Source organism: Oryctolagus cuniculus, chromosome 7 (genome assembly GCF_964237555.1).
Source record: "Oryctolagus cuniculus chromosome 7, mOryCun1.1, whole genome shotgun sequence".
In the NCBI taxonomy this organism is placed as follows: Eukaryota; Metazoa; Chordata; class Mammalia; order Lagomorpha; family Leporidae; genus Oryctolagus; species Oryctolagus cuniculus.
In genome coordinates this window covers 6,460,743-6,483,032 of record NC_091438.1, presented here as the reverse complement: position 1 = coordinate 6,483,032, position 22,290 = coordinate 6,460,743, and the positions used below count along the sequence as shown (strand labels likewise).

The following is a 22,290-nucleotide window of genomic DNA, read 5'->3' as shown; positions in this document are numbered from 1 at the left end:
TGGTAGAGCAGAACTAGAAGGAAGAATGGCTCCAGGTAAAGCTGGAGAGGCAGGCAGGGGCCTGAGTAAGTATAAATTTTCTCTCTAATTCCAAGAAGAATGGACAACCAATGAACAGGTTTTATTTATTTGAGAGGCACATAGACAGACACAAGAGAGAGAGCTTCCATCTGTCAGCTCATGACCCAAATACTTGAAACAGCCAGAACCAAAGACAGAGGCTGGTAATGCCATCTAGGACTCCCACATACATGGCAGGAACCCAATTCTTGCAACAATAACTGATGCCTTCCAGGTTCTACATTAGCAGGAAGCTGGATTCAGGAGTCGGGACCAGGTGTTGAAGCCAGGCGTTCTGGTTTAGGACACAGGCATTTTAACCTGTGTCCTACCTGCTAGGCTAAACACCTATACCCCCAATTAATAGTTTTGAACAGAAGAATTACAGGATCATATCTGTCTTTCTGTGAACTCAATCTGGATATGTGCCGGGAACCAACTAGAAGCGGGGAAAGCATCAAATAATAGAGGCACTTCGTTAGGAGGTTACAGTCAGTCAGATTGCCTTACTCCCACCCTGACCTAAACTATGTTAAAATCCCAACCTTTGGAATCTCTGACTGTGCCCTTGTTTGGAATAGGGTCATTGCAGGTGTAATCAAGTTAAGGCATAGTCATACTACAGTAGTGTCGGAACCTAAATATAATGACTCAAGTCACTACAAAGACATAGAAATATGAAGGCATAGAAGCAGCAAACAAGATGGTCACTAAGTCCTGACAAAGACAGAAGCTGGAGCCGAGAAATTGCAAGTCAAGAACGCCACAGACTGCCAGCCACACCCAGAAGCAAGGCATCAACACACTCTTCCTTAGAGCCTGCCAGAGGGACCACCACTGCCACCACATGGATTCCACACTCAGGCCTCCTGAACTGCAGACAATACACTGCTGTTGCCTTAAGCCAGCCAATTTCTGTAATTTGTGACTGGAGCCCAACAGAGAGAGAGAGGCTACAGGAGGGATGGAGACTGGTCCTACGATGGTAAGAGTAGAGAGAAATGAAGGTGGTGTTAAAATATTGAATATTAGTATTAAATATCAATATTAAAATATTGAAATGGTAAAAAGTACAGGAACTGATTAACTGTGTCTGGTGACAGGAAGGGAAGAAGTGTTAAACACGCCCCCTGGTTTGCAGGTTATCCAATGCGATGGTAAACTCTCATCTTAGAATATTTCTTCCACTGGCTCCTTTTCTACTGCTGTAAACATGGCTTTAATTCTTATCTACAGATTCCTTTCTGAGCTTTTCAGGCCAAAGATTGTGTTCTGATCTTAATGATTAGCAGACTATTTAATTCCTCTTTCTTTAGCAGCATTTCAGAGATCTCCAAGTGTGGCAAAAAGAGAAGACCTGTTTAGTCTCAAGGCATAAGACCATCAGCTTGAAAATACCCTCCTTTGAAAAAGAATTAAAATTTATTTTCTGTTCTTTAATTTCCATGTAATGATAAACATTAAACTACATACTGCATACATTTTATTTAAACACTTATTTTATTTAAACAGTTCACATTGCCATTTTGCTGAGATAAGATTACATTTCTTCTAACATTATCCTCCAAGTATAAGTGAAAGGTGAAATTGCACATGAGTATATTATTCAAAATTCATAATCTATACTTATATTTTAAATAAAATCCAACAATGCATAGGCCTAGAATATATTTTTTCAAATAATTTCATTTTAAAATCTTAAATTCCTTTCATTCTTTCCTCAGAATTATTTTTAAAGCAGAAATTATTTAAGTCAAAATATAATGTCAAAGTGAACTGTGGAGAACTTAGCAGAAGAAAAGTCCCTCTCCCAAGATAAATTTTAGTTTACACCACTTTTCAAGCACTGTAACATACTTTTTTCCTTTATCAAAAAAGTATGTTAGTAGTGAATTTGGCCCCAAATAAAAAATGAATTAGGCAAATTTAAGACATTTATGTGAGGGGCCAGCATTGTGGCATAGTGGGTAAAACCTCTGCCTGTGATGCCAGCATCCCATATGGGCAACAGTTCAGAGGTCCCAGCTGTTCTACTTCTGATCCTGATTCTTGCCAGCGCACCTGGGAAGGCAGTAGAAGATGGCCCAAATGCTTAGGCCCTTGTAACCACATAGGAGACTTGGAAGAGGCTCCTAGCTCCTGTCCTCAGTCCGGTCTAGCCCTGGCTATTGTGGCCACTTTAGGAGTGAACCAATAGATGGAAGATCTCTCTCTTTCTCTGTCTCTCCTTCTTCCTGTAATTCTGCCTTTCAAATAAATAAAATAAATTTTTAACAACAGCAAAAACAAACCAGTTTATGTGTAGTCTTTTCTGTTCTGATCATCTGTCTCCTAGAACCATACATAAAAACATTTAGGTAGCCCTAGCTAACTTAAAATAGTCAGGATCATGTCTCCTCTAGTTCAAGTGGTCCCTGCACTTGTAACTAACTCTGAAAAGATTATCATTAATGATTATTAAAAATAAATAATTGCATTTTATATTCGCTATTATACTGTAAGCATGTGAGGAAAAGGACTATTATATGTCATCCATATGACAGTGACTTGATCAATAATTACTGAACTGAATTTATTAAAATATAATACTGTTTCAGGCAGAAGGGGACACTAGATGATCTTTCATGGTTCTTTCCAGTCTTTATTCTATTCTCAATACAATTAATCAAGTATTCTGTCCCCACTCTCATCTTTTTTCTTTTCTTTAATTTTAATTAAAACTAAGTACAAAAATGAGGAATTAAGTTATCATTAGCCATAATTTAAACATACTGACTTTTACATATAGTTCCAGTAAAATATGGTAATAGGAATCTACATTTTTAAATGATGAAGAAAACACAAAAGGCAATATTCCAACAGAAATAACACTCCTACACGATGAATATAGTAACATCAGAATACTGGTTAAGCAGACTTAAAAACTGTATACATGTTTAATGAGCTAGTTAATGTCAATGCTGAGATGAAACAAGTTATAAGCTTACATAGCACCCTTCACCCACAGATCTCAAAGCATTTTCCAAAATATTCCTTACCATCTTCTTGAAGTAGGCAGATGGCAAGATTCTTCCAGCTTTAGATGGCTACATTTAGACAAAAAAAGGTTACGCAGTTTCTCAAAGAATCCTAGTGAATCAGGAACAAAACAGAAATAGAACCCAGACTCTTGGTTCTTAGACTCACACAAAACTTACCAGACCTCACTTCACCCTTGCCTTTTCTGACCTTAGAATTTTACAAAATAATAACAATAGTAGTAACAGCAGCAGGCTTATTCATTTGACAACACCAAGCAGGATCATTATCTGAGGCAAGGGGAGACCACAGGTAATAAGCAGTCAAGTAAAGCATTCTCCTTCCCCTCAGACTGCTTTCTCCTTAGGTGAGGGACCAGAACGGGGCGGGGATACCACAACGAAGTCTTGGTCTGGAAAGTAGTCTCATTTCCCACAGGTGGGGTTGAGGGATCCCACCAACGGGCAAGTTCCAGAAGCCACATTTTCCCCATAGGCCAAGGATGTACTTCCCTCCAGGAGGCACTAGACAGTCTTACTCAGGATTGGCCTTTTCCAGTTTTGGACAACAAAGCAAGGATCAAAAAGAATTCCCAATAAACCAGGAAGACACCAAAGGCTATGAAAATTAAATTATCAAAGGAACAATGGCTCACAACAGCACACTTTGGAGCTCCATGCTAAACCTAGAAAGAATGATTGCTTGTAAAAATTAAAAGACTTAAATAATGCCCAGAGGGTCCTAATATAACAGTCAAAATGTTCAATTCAATTAAATATTCATCTAACATGCCAAGAATTAGACAATCACAACCTGAGAAGACAATCAACAGAGTAGAATCAAATGTTGAAATTATCTGAAAAGGAATTTAAAGCAGCCAATAACAAACTGATTCATAATCAATTCAAAATTCTCTTGAAACAAAGAAAATAGAAAATTTCATCAAAGCAACAGAGGTTATAAAAGGAAACCATATGCAAATTATAGAACTGAACAATACAATAACAGAAATAAAACTCTCATGGAAATGGCTTACTAATAAGAGATGATAGAAGGCAGAATTAATAACTGTGAAGACAAATCAACAAAATTTACAGAATATATACACAGAGAAAACAGAACAAAATTAACTAAAGAACAAGGTGGAACAAGAGGCAGCTGAGTAAGATACTGAAGTGACCATCTTCCCACAGAAACACCAACTGGAACAGCTGTTTCTATACCAGGTCATCCTCATGAGAGCCACGATATCCAGTCTGGTGCCTGGAGTTGATGCCTGTGGACCTGCTCTGTGCCAAGGAAGCTTCTGCAGCACCAGTGACCAGTCTTGAACCCAAGCCAGGATCAGAGGCTGGTGGCAGCAGCATCCAGCAGTAAGCACACTTCAGCAGCAGACAGACCAAAGCAGGGCAGGCTTCGGTCCTACTCCCAGGCCATCCTGTTCTTGGTGGGCACGATGGCACTGATGGCCAAAGGACCAGGATTCTGGACATCCTCGGCCCCAGGGAGAGGGCTGTGGACAGAGACGACCCCTTTTTTAGGCACTTCCTCAGTACATTATGAACAACATACCAACTGTGGATTTGAAACCAGTCTCAACGTGGAGAGTCAAGTGTGACTAAGACAGTAAAAAAAAAAAAAAGCAGACCTAGAGCAAACCTCAACTTAGGACACCCTCTAGTGCTGAAATAACACACCAATGTCCACAGGCTCAGAGAAAATAAACAAACTAGTTAAAATTTCTGAAAGGACACATGCAAAGGAAGCCAGTTTACTAGAACCAATCCTTCAATGAACAGACATCAAACACCAAGAGTGAAGAACTCCCAAGGGAAAAAATGACCTCACGTAAGGAACAAAATAAGGTGCCAGCAAATAACTATTTGCAAACTGAAATTTCCAAATGCTTGAACGACAATTTTAAAATGCCTATTTTAAGGAAACTAATTAACTTCAAGAGAAGATGGAGGAAGCATTTCATATTCTAACAGAGAATTAGACTAGTGAGCCGCGGCACCGGCCTTTATTTTATTTATTTATTTTTTTTGACAGGCAGATTGGACAGTGAGAGAGACAAATAGAAATATGTCAACAAAAAATATGCAAAGCAAAATTTTAAATGGTACAGATTTTGAGGCCAGCATTGTGCAGTAGTGGGTAAAGTCCCTGCCGGCAGTGCTCCGGCTTCCCATATGGGTGCTGGTTCAAGTCCTGGCAATCCAGCTCCTTGTTAATGCACCTGGGAAAGCAGCAGAAGACGGCCCAAGTCCTTGGGCCCCTGCACCCACATGGGAGACCCAGAAGAAACTCCTGGCTTTGGATCAGCCCAGCTCTGGCCATTGCAGTCATTCAAGGAGTGGATCAGTGGATGGAAGATCTTGTTGTTTATTTGTCTCATTCATTCTCTCTCTCTCTAATTCTTCCTTTCAAATAAATATTCTCTTTTAAAAAGTGATAAAAGTAATCAATAGTAGCATAAATCAAACAGAAGAAAGAATCAGTGAACTACGAGACAAGGTATTTTAACATACACAATTAATGGAGAAAAACAAAAAAGTATCAAGAGAAATTAAGAAAGCTGATGGGAACATTAGGACAGCATGAAATGAGAAAATATCTGAGGATGGAGCTCAGAAAGGACTTTAAAAAGGTACAGGGGTAGAAAGCATATTCACGAGATAATAACAGAAAATGTCCTAAATCTAAGAAAATATACAATTTTCAAGATATAGTAAAGACAAAAGTCATTGGTCAGATTCAATTCACTCAAGTCTATCCCAAGACATTTCATAATTAAGTTATTCAAGGCTAAAGATAGAGAATTCTGAAAGCTGCAAGAGAAAAAACATAATAACACATAAAGGAGTCCTAATTTACCTGACTGCAGTCTCTGAGCAGAACCTTAGAAATCAAGGGAGAAAGGAGAGAGTGGATCAAAGAAGAAACTAAGGAAGAAATATTTAAATTTCCTGAAACAAATGAATATAGAAACACAATGTCCCCAAAACTGTGGGATACAGCAAAAGTGATACCAAGAGGAAAATTTATAGTAGTCAGTGCCTATATTAAAAAAAAAAAAAAAAGAAAGCAAGCAGAAAGATCTCAAACAACTAATCACTGCACCTCAAGGAACTAGAAAAACAAGAACAAAATTAGAAGGAAAGAAATAATAAAACAGCACAAATAAATGATATAAAGACTGAAACAAACACCCCCCCCCAAAAAAAAAAAAAAACAGTAAATGAAACGAAGATCTGGTACAGCAGGTTAAGCCTCTGCTAGGGATGTCACATTCTACATAGAGTGCTGGTTCGAGTCCCAGCACCTCTACTTCCAATCCAACTTTCTGCTGGAGCATCCTGGGATGCAGAGGACGATGGACTTTGTGCCTGGGCTCCTGCCTACCAAGTGAGAGACCAGGAGAGGGTTCCATGCTCCTGGCTTACCTGGCCATTGTAGTCATCTGAGAAATGAACCAGTGGATGAAGATATCTCCACTGCACTGCTCTCTAATTTTGCATTTCAAGCAAATGAAAATAAACGAATTTAAAAGAAAAAAAAAGTGACGTCCTAAAGTGAAGTCACAGAAGAAAAAGCCACCATAAAAGTTTATACTACATATAAAATATCAGATACACAAATTTGAATGAAATAAAATACTTTTAAACTTTATTATAGGCTACGGGATAGCAAGGCATCAAAATGTTAAGGAATAATTTAGAAAAGAAAAATCTTTAATTAAAAAAATGCCATTCATCTATTTTAATAGAGAAGACTCTTATTACTTATTTTAGGAACAGAACATCTCCACCCACCTTAAGGACCAGTAATATTACAAGACAGCTTATTTTTAAGAACCTCAGTTTCGGCTGTCACCAGGAGGATGGAAGGAAGTAATACCTAATACTAGAATATCAGTTAGAATCATCACACAATCTTAAAGCATGTCTGTTACTCTGCGATTTTGGCAAGTAGTACATGTGAAATAGATGAGTGCCATTAAATAGAGCTTTCAACAATCCCTCGGATACAGAGTAATGCCCATACAAGCTGAATTAAAAAATGTTTGGGACTGGCATTGTGGCATAGTAGCTTAAGCCTGTACCTTTAGTGCTAGCATCCCATATGGGCCTCAGTTCAAGTCCCAGCCACTCCATTTCACATCCTGCTCCCTGCTAATGACCTGGGAAAGCAGGGGAAGATGGCCCAAGTGCTTGGGCCCCTGTACCCATGTGGGAGAACTGGGAAGAAGCTCCTGGCTCCTGGCTTCAGATAAGCCCAGCTCCAGCTGTTCAGGCCATTTGGGGAGTGACCAGTGGATAGAAGACTCTGTCGTTTCCTCTCTCTGTCTATAACCTCTGCCTCTCAAATAAATAAATCTTTTTAAAAAGTTCATTATAACTAGCTTAAAATACTTTCATTACTACGTGGGAACATTAATCATGCCATTCTTAAAGAAAGCTTAAGAATGGAGTCACTAAGTAACCCTTGAAAGCTCTCATTATTTTACGTATATTGTGAGTGATTTGTTTCAGTTATTCTGTAAATAGTACAAAATCTTCACTAGTTGTTTACAGCACATCCACAGCATATAAAGCATTGTGCTAAACATATAACAGGCATGGACTGTGCCTCTCTTTTTTGAAAAGCTTGGATCTGGGAATAAAACCCACAAATGCTGACAGCAACTCATATGTTCTAACCACCAGATACCACGTTGCTCCAGAACAACAAACCACACACATAGCATTCAAAATACCGTTTATTTTGACCAAAGTTATGGTTATGTACTATGCTAAGTTACAATTGAATTGATGTCCTTCAAGCTTCAAACTATTTTGACGTTTTGGTGACATGTCTAAAGCCAGGGATAGAGCCCAAGATTTCTACTTCATAAAGGGAAGTGAATAAGTAGTTACCATCAAATGCAGAATTTAAGAGAAAAAGAACTTTAGTTATCGCAATGAGAGTTCCACATGAGAATAACAGGAAAAATGTCTGTGGTTTACTGACTAAAGCACAGTCACCAAGAACCTGTGTACTTACATGGATCAGGTTTCATAACCATGGATTCAGACCCATTACTCATCTTAACTCTTCGCTTTGCTTCCAAAGACAAACTGGCCTTGAGTGTGAGAAACTGACTAACAGTTGCCTCCAGCAGATAAAAATATGACAATCATCCTGGAAATGTAGACAAATCACCCCATCCATTGTCATTAAGCTACCAGTGGGAAACCCCAGATCACACTGAATTAACACATAGCTGCATTTATATTCTTCAACACAGATTAGGAAGCTGCTAATTACTGAAAGTATTTGATAAACACTAAAACTTTTAATATATGTTCATACACAAATATTTACTGAATATGTAGATGTAAAACAAACAAAAAAAAAAGCAAGGCCATACATGTTTAGATAACAAAAGGAAAAATAAAGGTGACTTAAGGTTGCAAAATACCAAATAATTATTTTGGAAGCTGGATACACTGTTTGCAAAATATAAATTTAAATACCTAACAGAAATGAAAACATATGTGTGGGGCTGGCGCTGTGGTGCAGCGGGTAAAGCTGCCGCCTGCGCTGCCAGCATCCCATGTGGGCACCAGTTGAAATCATGCTGCTCCACTTTCAATCCAGCTCTCTGCTGTGGCCTGGAAGAGCAGTGGAAGATGGCCCAAGTCCTTGGGCCCCTGCACCCGCGAGGGAGACCTGGAGGAAGCTCGTAGCTCCTGGCTTCAGATTGGCACAGCTCTGGCCATTGTAGTCACCTAGGGAGTGAACCAGCGGATGGAAGACCTCTCTCTCTCTCTCTGTCTCTTTGTAGCTCTGCCTTTCAAATAAATCTTTAAAAGAAAATGCGCATATAATACCTTGCTCAATAATGTTCATAACAGCATAATTAATAACTAAAAGGTAGAAAGAACCCAAAACTACCTATATAATACATTTTTAATTTGTCATAAAAAGAAATGAAGTACTGGTAGCTGTTGTAACAGATGAACCATGAAAACACACTAAGCAACCATATAGACACAAAAGGCTACATTTTATATAACTCCATTTACATGAATCTGTCTGCAAATATACAGACAAAGTACATTAATAGTGACTGCCTAAGTTGCTGAATGGGACTCTCTCTCAGGAAGAAACAGGGAGTTACTGCTAACAGGCACAAGGTTTCTTTTTGAGCCACCAAAACGTTAACATTGTGGTATGGTTGCATAACTGAATACTAACAACAACTAACCTACACAAGAAGACAAAGAGATGATTCCACTTCCATGAAGTACTGGGGAGTGGCATTCATAGAGACAGAAAGTAGAAGGCGTTCCCAGGGGACAGGGTGAAGGGAGACTGAGGAGTTAGTGTTTATTCTTGAGTCTGGTAAGATCTAACAGTCTGCAGACAGATGATGGTTTTGCCTGCACAATCACATGAATGCACTTTTAGCGACTGAACTTGACATAAAATGATTAAAATGGTAAAATCTTTGATATGTATATGTCACCACTACAAAAAAATTCAACTGTATACTTAAACTGGGAAAATAGTATGGTATGTGAATTATATGTCAATAAAGCTGTTAAGTAAAAATAAATCTGCTGTGCCTGTGTGTATATATTACATATGATATGTATGTACATGTGTTGCTACTACAATGGGTAAACTGCAAGTCTGTAATCACAAAGGTTGATCACAGAGTCTTCTCACAAGCTAACTGACTCTGGTTAGCCAGAAATAAGATGGCCAGAGGTGAAGGCCAAGAAGCTAGCCTTGACATTTTTATTACCCCCACACTACCTCCCAAGCCTAAGGGATTTAATCCACTCCTGGAGCTTCACAGCCATGTGCATCCAAACATGCATCTTCATAAGGAAACTGGCCTCTGCTCCAGAACTCTGTCCCCTCCACTCCTCAAAGCCCATTGGGCAGGTGTACCTCTGTTCCTGAAAACCTCCCAAACCCCCTGTGCTCTAAGGCAGTCACAAAATGGAGAAGCTTCGGGTCTGAAGACTTCACAAGCAACATTTATGAATGGTATAGTCGCGGGACTTTGTGAAGCTCTACTCCTTTACTTTTAAAGTGAGAATAGCACTAACGACCTCACAGAGCTATTCAGAGGATTGAACCAGATAAAGTATATAAAGTATCCAGAGATTGAAACCCCAGGTTTATAGAGATTTCTAAACACATGTCCATTCCCTTTGCCTTTGAACATCTTCTTTATCCTAAAACTTAAAGGTTTTAACATATATATCCTCATCTAAAAACTTTCACATAGTATTATTTCCTATTTTGCTTTCTGCATTATTCTTCAATTTCTGTCAGTCTACCTCATAAACATCTTAGTTCTTTGTCTACTCTCACTTACCGCTGATATTGCTTTAAATTTGGCTTTTATCATGCCTCACTTTAACTTAGCATTGTAATCCACAGAATTATCTGCCTAGAAAATAAAGTTTACCTCCTGTTTAAAAATCTTGAAACCCAAAATCTTAGCTTGTTGCTCAGTTCAGAACTCTTTAAACATCAACCTTCCATGTTCCTCTCCAGCTGCATCGACTGCCCCGTACCCCTACCTAAACAGTTTTTACTTAGCGAATGAACTCCTCACTGTCCCCTAATGGACTCTGTGTCTTCACGCCACTCTCTCTGCTTTGAAGGCCCCTATACTTCTTTCCTTAAGCTAACATACACTTACAAATCCAAATCTATTTCAAATAACACTTCTCAGGGACTATTATTTATTTGATTACATTTCTGCCTCCTTGCTACGTTGCAAACTCCTAGACTAGATTAATAAATATTCATCTGTATCATCCTCAAGGACTTTGCTAAGGAAGGAAAAGAGAGGGGAGTCCAATAAGGAAATGAAGATCAAGGTCCAGTTACATAAATAATTAGTCCAATATAAAAAGTCATAGGTTAATTTTCACTCCAGAGAATTCTGGCATTTTATGCAAGTTACACCTCAAGTTTTAACTACTGTAACAAACCGGCCATCATAATATTTAAAAACAAACAATGTTATTTGTTTCTTTTGTATTCTAAGACTGTACTGGGAAACCATGTATAGTCTTAGAACATGAACAACTGAAAACCAAGGAATTACCAATCATTATAGGCTTGAGAAGCAAAGAAGTGAGCCATATACATTAAAAAATAGTATTAGGTTAACCAATGAAGTTTTTCAGTGGTTATCAGGAATTCTATTGGATTTAAGTGACCAGGCTATATCCTAAAACAAAAACCTGTGGTTTAGGAAACGGAGGTTAACAGCAAATCCTAGAGCTGAGAGACAGCTCCCTAAGAGGAACGGCAGATTACATACTTAGGAAGATCTAAATTCTGTTCTAGGTTAGGAGCAGCTTAGCACTCAAGATTATTAAGCATTGCCTGAAAAAACTACTATATGATTAGTACCACTGTTAGTTACCACAATCACAGTCTGTCAGATTCCTTGCATCTAACATTTAAACCAAGAGAATATCTTCTGGTTATCTCAGAGTTTGGTAATCAATGGCTCTCCAACTCAAACTGCTGGAAAATGAGCATAGAAAAACTGGCAGGCAGGAAAAGGTGGGATAACAATTTAACGACCTTTGGAAAATGGACTAAGATATTTTAGGTAAATAATAAATTGGCCAGGAAATTTTATTCCTTAGGATACTACCTTTCTCCCAGAAATTTACTTCTTGATTTGCTGACCCAGTTAATTCAAATTTAATTACTCTGTCTTTGGAGCCAGCGCTGTGGCACAGGGGGCTAAAGCCCCAGCCTGCAGTGCTGGCATCCCATATGGGAGCTGGTTCTAATCCTGACTGCACCACTTCCGATCCAGCCCTCTGCTATGGCCTGAGAAAGCCATAGAAGATGGTCTAAGCCCTTGGGCCCTTGCACCCACGTTGGGGACCCGAAGGAAGATCCTGGCTCCTGGCTCTTGGCTCTGGATCGGCGCAGCTCCGGCCACTGTGATCATCTGGGGAGTGAGCCAGCAGAATGGAAGACCTCTCTCTTTCTCTCTCTGGCTCTACCTCTCTCTGTAACTCTGTCTTTCAGATGAATAAAATAAATCTTTTTTTAAAAAAAAATTACTCTGTCTTAGATAAGAAAAGTAAACCAGTCAGTTACTTGTTAAGGAAAGTCTTCACAGATAAATCCATATTTTTTTCATTTTATTTGTCAGATTGCTCAGAAACTACATAATACATGGAAACAGCTAACTCTAATCATTTAAAACCATGAGACAAAAAGGACAAGAAAATTTTACTTTCAAGGACTGTTTCCTGAGATCCTTTGACACAAATTCAAAGAGGGAAGTAAAGAAAAATATTTAAGTAATCTTTATTGATTATATCTAATAATTAGCTTGGAACAATTACTACTTTTATATGAATTAGCTTAGTTAAAATTGAGGGGGAAAAATGAAAACAATTTTTTTATTTTGGAGGAGGCTGTTTTTTATATCCAAATGTTAATAAACTGAAAATCCAAAAAAGAGTAGGTATGTGTCCTAGCAGTTAAGAAGCCATAGGATGCTCTCCAGCCACGACACAGTGCCAATGTTTAGTATCTGGTTCTGCCTCCTGATTCCAGCTTTCCTCTATTACAGACCCTGGGACATAACTGTGATGGCTCAAATAACTGGTTTACTGCTGCCCACACAGAAGACCTAGATTGAGTTCCTGGCTCCTGACTCCAAACCCAGCCCTAGCTTAGCCCCAGTCCAGCCCCCTCCATTGCGGGCATTTGGGGGAATGAACCACGGGTTCATTATTTTTTTTTCTCTCTCAAATAAATAAAAATAATTTTTAAAAAAAGGAAATCCAAGTGAAAAAAAATACAGAAACCACCAGCAAAACACAAGAAGCTGAAAACCACAGACAAATAACAGTGAATTCCAAATTTTAAATCACCTTAAAACATCACTGAAGAATAAAGGTACCTGCTTAACATTTACTTGAAAACAAGGATTCTTGAGATAAAGGTAAAAAACTTCAAAAACTGAAATATTAATAAATAAAATATCGCAACATACATTCTCAGATTCTACTCTAAATAATCTAGGCAATCAAAAGCCTTGAGGCCCACGCTGTGGTACAGCAGGTTTAGCCACAGCCTGCTGCTCCACTTCTGATCCAGCTTCCTGCTAATGCACCTGGGAAAGCAACGGAAGACATCCCAAGTTCCTGGGCCCTTGTCACCCACATGGGAAATCGAAAAGAAGCTTCTAGCTCCTGGCTCCTCCTTCCTGACTTCGGCCTGGCCTACCTTTGGCTGTTGCAGTCACTTGGGGAGTGACCCAGCAGGTGGAAAATCTCTCTTTGTCTCTCTCTCTGTAACTCTGCCTTTCAAATAAATAAATAAATCTTAAAAAAAGACACTCTACTCGAACAAGTCAAATAACTGCAAAGAAACTATCAAACGTTTAACATGAAAACTTACCACTTCACTAATATAAACAGTATAAAATCTAAAATAAAAATATAACAGTAATATGGTATACCCACTAAACTGATCATAATAAATTCTTTTATTAACTAAGTAGCTGAAACTAAAAGAAGCTAAACAACTCATTTCATTTATTATTGACAACGTCCCAAAAGCTAGTTATAATTATCTCATATTTTACCAATGAGGAAATGGAGAGTCAGAAAGATTCTAATACACTTCCTCAGCATGTAACTACCAATAACATGGGTAAAAATTTTAACCCATTTGTGTAACTCCAAAGATCTCTTCCTTTCCCTCATAACACTTTAAGGAAAACACAAAGAAATGAAATGAAAAATGCTCAACTTCACATCTGGTAAGGTCATGGGGAAAAACTATATCCACGGATTGTTACAGGCATTACAAAAGTCTATCTAACAGGAACCTTATGATGCACGATGAGATACAAGGTGATTCATATCACAAGGAAATAATTCATCGTATATTCCACAAATAAATAAGGCAACAGCACTAACAAAAAATATTTCCATTGTGGGAACTGCAATGAAGAAAAATAATTGTAAACATCTGAAATGTCCAATAGAGCATTTCAGAATTTCATTGGAACAGACTTCCAGACAGCCCACCATCCTGCCATTTTTATTGCCACAGAATACATGGGGATGTATATGAAATAGTCTTAAGTGACAAAAGGATACATAATTTAGCATACACTCATCATAACTACAGTCATGCATGGCATAATGATGCTTCAGTCAAGAACAGACTGCATATGCACTCTATGATGTTTGCACAATAAGAAAACTGCTTAATGACATATTTCTCAGACGGGTCCCTGTAGTTACTGAGGTGTGAGTATAATTCCATGCCTGTCACAAGACCGCAACAACAACTCTGATAAGTATGCCTTCTATTCACAGAATGCATTCTACTTCACACAGCATTTCTGCATTTCATTTATCACCCTTTAAGGAAGGAATTACTATTCCACAGGACTATAAGGGAAATAATTTCACAAAAGGCAATTGGAAGAATTCAAAGCAGAATTCCAATCTCCCAGGCTAGTGGTAGTCTTTCCTTTGTGAGGAATAAGGAATAAAGAATAGCTCACAACTGCAAAAGAGCTCACCGCTCTCATAGGTCCCAGCAGGCCGGGAAGAAGCTGTTGTCAAAAGAGGAAATCAGACCTCTGCACACGCATTTGCCCCACTCTGCATATTAAATGGTACCTTTCCACCTTAAGAGCCTGACCTCCCTGACAAAGTGGCAGAACATCTGTGTAATAAATACTGATCTGACTGGTAAGAACACTATGCACTGTCCTTTAACTATGAGAATTGAAATTCTTTACAACAGCACCTTAAACATAAATTCTATATGCTCCACGGATGTAACTATTCTATAATTAGGATAGATAGTACAAAGTAATCAACATATAACATTTTATATCTCCTTAATTACGTAGACCAAAGATATATAAAAATCAGGTCTATAAAATCTCACAGTATCTCACATATAGTAGGGAGTAAAAAATATTTTGATATATTTACCAAAAGCAGAAATCAAACCACAAAAGTCTAAACATATTTATAAACATGAATATTTTGAAAGCCTTTAGCTGCTTCTATCAAATGCTCACATGTAGAACCCTGAGAAGTATTGATTCTACAAATTTATTTTGACATTCCTGTATTGTGATCACCTTGTGATCAGCTGGCACAGAAACAGACATACTGGCATCCAAGGAAAGCAACAATCTAGTCTTTCAAAACTTTTTATGGAATGCTAATGGAAGCATAGCAAGTAAGAAGATTTTCCTCTTGATTATTATCTATTTGCCAAAGGTAAGAAGAAAATTTAGATGTTTCATCATACCATCAAAACTCACCAAACAAAAGGAACATTAGGGAGGGCAGGGTTTAGAAGAAACAGAATTTTTGGCACACGTGAACTTGGAAAGTTACTGAACTTCTCACTGAAAATGTCACTCTGGCATTCTTCAAATTTATTTTATTTTAAAAAGAATTAAATTATTTCCCCAGAGCAAAGTTCTTCAACAATTCCCACAATTTTAGAAGGAATGTAAACATTCACTGATGTATTCAATCTCCTGTTAATGATAACACTGAGATTTTCTTACTGATAGGAGCCTGTCAAGTTATCTCAACAAGATGAATATACAATCAAGGTTCCAGTGTTAAAGTTTCAAAACAACTAAGGCCCCAAGTTATAACTGAGATGGTACATTAGATGATGTCAACCATTTCCAAGGCAATCAGGTTAAAAAAATTTAAAAATGTTTTTGGAGGAGGATTAACAATACTAAGGTCAAAATATAATAGAATGAAATAAAATATATCTTTATGTTTAAACAAGTCCTAGATGAAGGTTATTTTTAAGGTGATCCTATTATAAAATAATGCATCAAACAAAATTTTCTTTTTTGCTATCTAAACAAATATTCAAGATTTACTTCCTTATTTTCCATAGTCAAGTTGCATATTTTTATGAAGCAAATCAAAATCTCAAATTATTAAAAACTATCATTAAAGTTCAGCTGCATATAGTTCTCCCTAATAACATTAATTTTAAATTAATTTTTATAACATAATTGTAGAAATCATGCTTTTAGTCCCCAAATGTCATGAGAAAATGATTTGATTGCTTCTGTCTCAAAAATGCATTTCACTAGCAAAAGCAGATCAATGAAAATAAATAGCTAAAAAAACCCTGTTTTATACACAGGCCCCAAAAGCAGCTCAAGAATTAGTATCATAAAACGTTTCTTGAATTAACCAAGTCCATTCATTTTTTTACTACTATTTACTATCATCATTGAAAGGCTTGTGAAACAGTGATTATTATTTCAAATATTTTGCTGATTAAGTAAGTATACCTTATAATGAGCAAAAAAAGTGGTTTAGTGATAATAAAACACAACAAAAATGTCAATGGTAATTAAATCCGAGCCATGCCCTTTTCCCCTTATTCATCACAATATACCTTCTTCTCTCATTGGCTCATTGGCTGATTCTCCTCTTAGACTCAGCATCCTGGAGAAGCCATTAGACAGAGTAGAGAAAATGCCACGGATAAAATATCCCTGCTCTTCAGCCTCCACTGGCCCCACTGAAGCCGGCCACGCTCTAACAACTCTGATACCGCAGCGGGGTTCCGGTTCTGAAACAGATCTGGTGAATGGAGACCGAAGTGACTGGGTGCTGGCCGGGTTCAGCTTCTCTGCTGATGTTCCGAGGACCTCCTGAGCAGAGGCCGCAGCTTCATCAACCCTCTTTGGCAGGACGTTTTGCTGTGCATCCTCCAGGTCTCTTGCTCTATGTTGCAATCTCTCTCCTTTGCCCCCCTTCCATCTAAAGCTGGGATGCTTTTGCCACCGATAAGCACACAGTGGCTTTTCTAGACTGGAAACAGCATTTTCACTTTTCTTCCTCTTGCTTTTCACCGGACCACACCATGGATAAATCTTTAAGCTCGTTCCTACCTCTGAATCTGCATAAGCAGGTTCTGATAAAGATCTTCGATAGCTTGGAGGACAAGGGGATGTTTGTTTCTTGAAGATGCTCATCTTCCACGACTCCATTTTTTATCAGCTCCTCCAAACTTTAAGTTTTCTCCACTCTGCAGTCTTTATAGCTGAACCACACTTGTCCGTGCAGTCCAAAACATTCGAGTGCTTCAGTGGCTTTCTTTGTGTGGCTTTGAACCACAGCAGATGTTGCTGCTTCAGAGCTGGTGTCATGTTATTTCTCCATCTTCCCAGATCTCCAAAATTTCAGCAGCACCTAAAAACCTCTTGCCTGAAGCAAATTTTCTTTAGAAAGTAAAGCTTTCCAAAAGATCATCATCTCACTTCCTGGAGTAAGTAACATTTCTGTACTAGGTTTTCAGGAAATGATTTTCAAAAAATAAGAAGTGAAATAAAAGCAACCAAAACCCACAAACACCTTTATGGACCAATAGTAGTTAAGTGTTCACTATGCAAAACAGGTTAAAAACAGACTGTGAAAGTACTCAAGCTGACATCCACACTTTCCAGAAGAAGAAGAAAACCTAGTTCGAAAGTCTGCTCCTCAAGTGAAACCTCCACGGCAGCGTGTTTAAGGTTTATACTTTAGAAACTTATTTTCAGCCAAGTCCACACTATTCAAACTATACCATCACTCAAAGTTAATGCTGCTTTTCCAACAATAGGTAGCTATATACTGCTTATTCAAGCTGGTCATGCAAGAGGAAGGGGGGGAAAGCCCAAAGAAAGCCAAAACATAAAGCCATTTTTAATGCAAATATACTAGAGAGAATTTAAAAAGCATAAATGTGTAGGAAAAAAAGAGCAGAGGCAGAGGGTATTTGTTACAAACTATAGCAAAAGGAAAAGGAACATTTTGAGGCGAGTTCTTGTGGCAAATGGAACCTAAGAACATACATACTTAAATAATTTCTAGAAGAGGAAAGTTTGCTATGTAAATCTAATTGGGATAAGTTGGCCAGAAAAATATTCCTGGTTTAACCAAGAAATTCCTTTATTCCTCTTTGTACTCCTCACAATTTTGAAAAAGAACTATTTAAAATTTTGTTAAAGTAAGTACCTCATATTGAACCAAGATCATGAATTCCAAGTTTTTAGCTAGTTTTTTTTATTGAACTGTGCTTACAAACCCCTCAAAATAGGGGTTTTGAATGGAAAGCATGAAAGATTTCAGACCACCAATAAAACAGATATCACATGGCAATCAAAATTACTTTGATTTCATCTAGCAAACAAAACAAATTCATTTATTTTCAGAATGTGTACAATGAAAAACAGTTCTCACATTATTCTCTTATTATAATAATAGTAAAGAAATTTAACATATTCCTTTAAACATATGAAAAATGTTCTATCATTTCATTACCACAGCACAATAACCTCATTTTCATTGGTTTATATAGTGTCTACATATTTAAAAACATATTTCACATTAAATATTGATATACATGTTTTTTCAAGAGTTTAATATATATAATTAGAGGTTCTTGGGTAAGGCATGTGGCACAGCAGTTAAGACGCAACTTGGGATGCCTACAACCCATATTGAAATGACTGGGCTCCAGCCCTGGCTGTGCTTCCAATTCCAGCTTCCTGCTGATTCACACCCCAGAGGCAGCAGATGACGACTCAAGAACTTGGGTCCCTGCCACCCATGAAGGAGACTTGAATTAAGTTCTGTGCTCCCAGATTGGGTATGGCACAGTCCCAATACCAGCATATGAGGAGTGGATTAGCTCTTTCTGTCTCTATCTCTGCCTTTCAAGCAAAATGGAAAAAATATAAATTATTTAAAAATTAGAAGATCATGTAAATGTAAAATTTTCCTCTTACTAAAAAGAAAAACCTAGAAATGTGAATTTTACAGAGAAAGAAGTATCAAACGTAAGTTTCAATCTCTATACCACAACATCCACAAAAATTGAGCTAAGATAGAAAATAAACCTAAATGTAAACTAAAACTATAAGGCCAGCGCTGTGGCTCACTTGGCTAGTCCTCTGCCTAAGGCGCTGGCACCCTGGGTTCTATTCCTGGTTGGGGCGTTGGATTCTGTCCCAGTTGCTCCTCTTCCAGTCCAGCTCTCTGCTGTGGCCCGGGAGTACAGTGGAGGATGCCCAAGTGCTTGGGCCCTGCACCCACATGGGAGACCAGGAGGAAGCACCTGGCTCCTGGCTTCATATCGGCGCAGCACGCTGGCCATAGTGGCCATGTGGAGAGTGAACCAACAGAAGGAAGACCTTTCTCTCTGTCTCTCTCTCTCACTAACTCTGCCTGTCAAAAAAAAAAAAAAAACTATAAAGCTTGTAGAAGAAACCATGGAAGAATACTTTTGTAACTTGAGGGTAAGCAGAGATTTTTTAGGACACAGAAAGCAGTAACTAAATAGAAAAACATTAATAAATACAACTTAATAAGTTGAAAAACTTCTGTTCAGTAAACATCATTAATAAAATCAATACACAAGCCACAAAATGGGAGAAAATATTTACAATACATATATCCTAAATAACTTGTACCAAAATATGAAAAAAGAAAATAAAACAATTATTTTAAGTAGGAAAGAATTGAACAAACCATTCACAAAGAAAAGTATATTAATGGCCAATAAGCAGATATGAAAGCACTTAACCTCACCAGTAATTATGCAGATATAAATTAAAGCCATAATGAGATTTCACTCACATCTACTAGACTGTGTAACATTTAAAAGACTGATAATACCATATATTGGTAAGAACACAGGGTAACCAAGACTCATAATCGGTAATGGGAGCATAAAAAAATTTAAAAAAATTGTAATTCTATGAAACATGCTCAGCAGCTTTGTTAAACAGTTGTACATCTTACCCAGGACCCAGAAACCCCACTTACAGGTATTTACTTAAAATATAAATCCTGTACATGGATGTCTACTGCAGCTTTCTTTATAATGGCCATAAACTGGCAACAACCTAAATGAACATCACACACAGTACAACGGGTAAACTGTGGTATTACAACAGACCACTACTCAACCATAAGAAGAATGAACTACTAATTAACAAAATGATGTGGATGAATCTCACAGATATGTCAACAAAAGAAACTGGATATAAGAGAACGCACACTGGTCTGGGTGATGTGATGCAGTAAGTTAAACAGCCACTAGGGCACTCAGGAATTCAGTCTCACCTCCACTTCTGATCTAGCTTCCTGCTAATGCACTTGGGAGGCAGTAGACTATGGCTCAAATACTTGAGTTCCTGCCACCCTTCTGGGAGACTTGGATGGAATTCCTGGCCCCTGGCTTTGGCCTGTCCAGCCCAGGCTATTGTGGACATTTGGGGAAAGAATCAATGGATGGAAAAGTCCATTCTTCCCAGCCCCCATTTCTCTGTACTTCAAATAGATAAAAATGAATAAATAAACATTTAAAAGAGTACATATGCCAAATATATGGAGCTCTAAGCCTGACAAAATTAATCTTTAACAGGAAAGAAGTCATAGAAACAATTCTCAGTGGTACAGGGCAGTATTATTCAGAAAAGGGAACAGGATACTTCAGGGGTGACAGAAACTTTTTAAGTCTTTATAAGGATGTGGATTACATGGGTGTGTGTATTTGTAAAAACCCAACTGATTTTTCCCTTAAAGTTTATTTATTTATTTATTTATTTATTTTGACAGGCAGAGTTAGACAGTGAGAGAGAGAGAGACAGAGAGAAAGGTCTTCCTTTTTCTGTTGGTTCACCCCCCCAAATAGCTGCTAAGGCTGGCGCACTGTGCCAATCTGAAGCCAGGAGCCAGGTGCTTCCTCCTGGTCTCCCATGCGGGTGCAGGGCCCAAGCACTTGGGCCATCCTCCACTGCCTTCCCAGACCACAGCAGAGAGCTGGACTGGAAGAAGAACAACCGGGACAGAATCCGGCACCCCGACCAGGATTAGAACCTGGAGTGCCGGCACCGCAGGCAGAGGATCAGCCAAGTAAGCCCCGGTGCCAGCCGATTTTTCCCTTAAAATGTATGCACTTTACCATAATTAAAGTTTACCTCAAAAATGTATAAGCAATAATGAACTCCAGTATTTGTTTACCCAATATCATAAGTCAGCAGTTCCAAAACTACTATCTGTGTACTTTAAGGAAAGAAGTTAACACACTGAAAAGAAAGCATGAGTAGATGAATGAGCGAACACATCAATGAATAGCAGTGTTGGAACTGATATGTGCCTTCTAATATAACGACCGTGAGGGACACACCACCCCTTGCATATTACCCCTCCCACCAAAAGCATATCTTACATCTAAGTATGAGCAATATTAGACAATCTCAAATTATATTCTATAAAATAACAGTCCTTGCTTCAAAAATGTAAAATTCAGGAAAAACAAAAAAAAAACACTGTGGAACTGTTTCATTTTAAAGGAGACTAGAGATAGATAAATAAAAACAACATACATTTTGGATCACTTCCTGATTTGGGGAAAAAATAGCCATAAAAGACATTGGAATAATTGGTGAAATTTGAATATGAATTATGGATTAGTAGAACCATACAAATGTTTAAAATTCTTATTTTGGTCATTTTTCTAAGAGAACAGTATCATTTTGAAGAAATTCACACAAAGGTATTTAGGGATAAATGATCACAATGTTTCCAACTTCTCAAATGATCATGAAGAAAAATACATAAAATATGTGGCAGCAATAGGCTTGAAATTATAGGAAATGTTTAATCTAGCATTTAAGATGCTCACATCCATATCAGAGTACCTGGTTCAATACCTGGCTGCATCTCTTGACTCCAGCTTCCTCCTAGGGTAGATCCTGGGAGGCAGTGGTGACAGCTCAAGTAATTGGATTTCTGCCACACATGAAGTAGGTCTTGATTGAGTTTCTGGCTCCCAGCTTTGGCCCAACCAAACCCTGGCTCTTATATGCATTTGGGGAATGATCTAGTGCATGCATGTTGGGGGTGGGGAGGAGGAAGGGGGTTGGGAGGGAGAGGGCAATACACACACACACACACTCTCTCTCTCTCTCTCTATGTCTTTCTGCCTCACAAGTAAATAATAATGTGAAAAAATACATCCAAATAAAACAGCAACCAATTTTTAAAAATTTCACTACTTCCTTTATGTCTATAATACAGGTATTTTTATTTTTAATTCTGTAATGTTCCTGTTGAGAGTATCTTCTGAGTGTTTTAACAAAATTTATAGATT

General features: G+C 38.0%; 1 protein-coding gene across 7 annotated transcripts in view; it reads right to left on the bottom strand.

The window, feature by feature from the left end:
* Positions 1-22,290, bottom strand: part of RASAL2 (RAS protein activator like 2) — a 419,600-nt gene that overhangs the window by 276,070 nt on the left and 121,240 nt on the right. Inside the window, exon 1 of one of the 7 annotated variants that reach the window (XM_051856986.2) lies at positions 16,543-18,926. The exons of 3 other annotated variants lie outside the window; for them this stretch is intronic. In XM_051856986.2, coding sequence (XP_051712946.2) covers positions 16,543-17,140 — 598 coding nt within the window. In that variant the 5' untranslated portion in view covers positions 17,141-18,926. Of the gene's footprint in view, positions 1-16,542; positions 18,927-22,290 lie in introns of those variants that run through there. 3 more of the 7 variants (XM_051856988.2, XM_051856987.2, XM_051856989.2) reach the window with 3 other exon arrangements.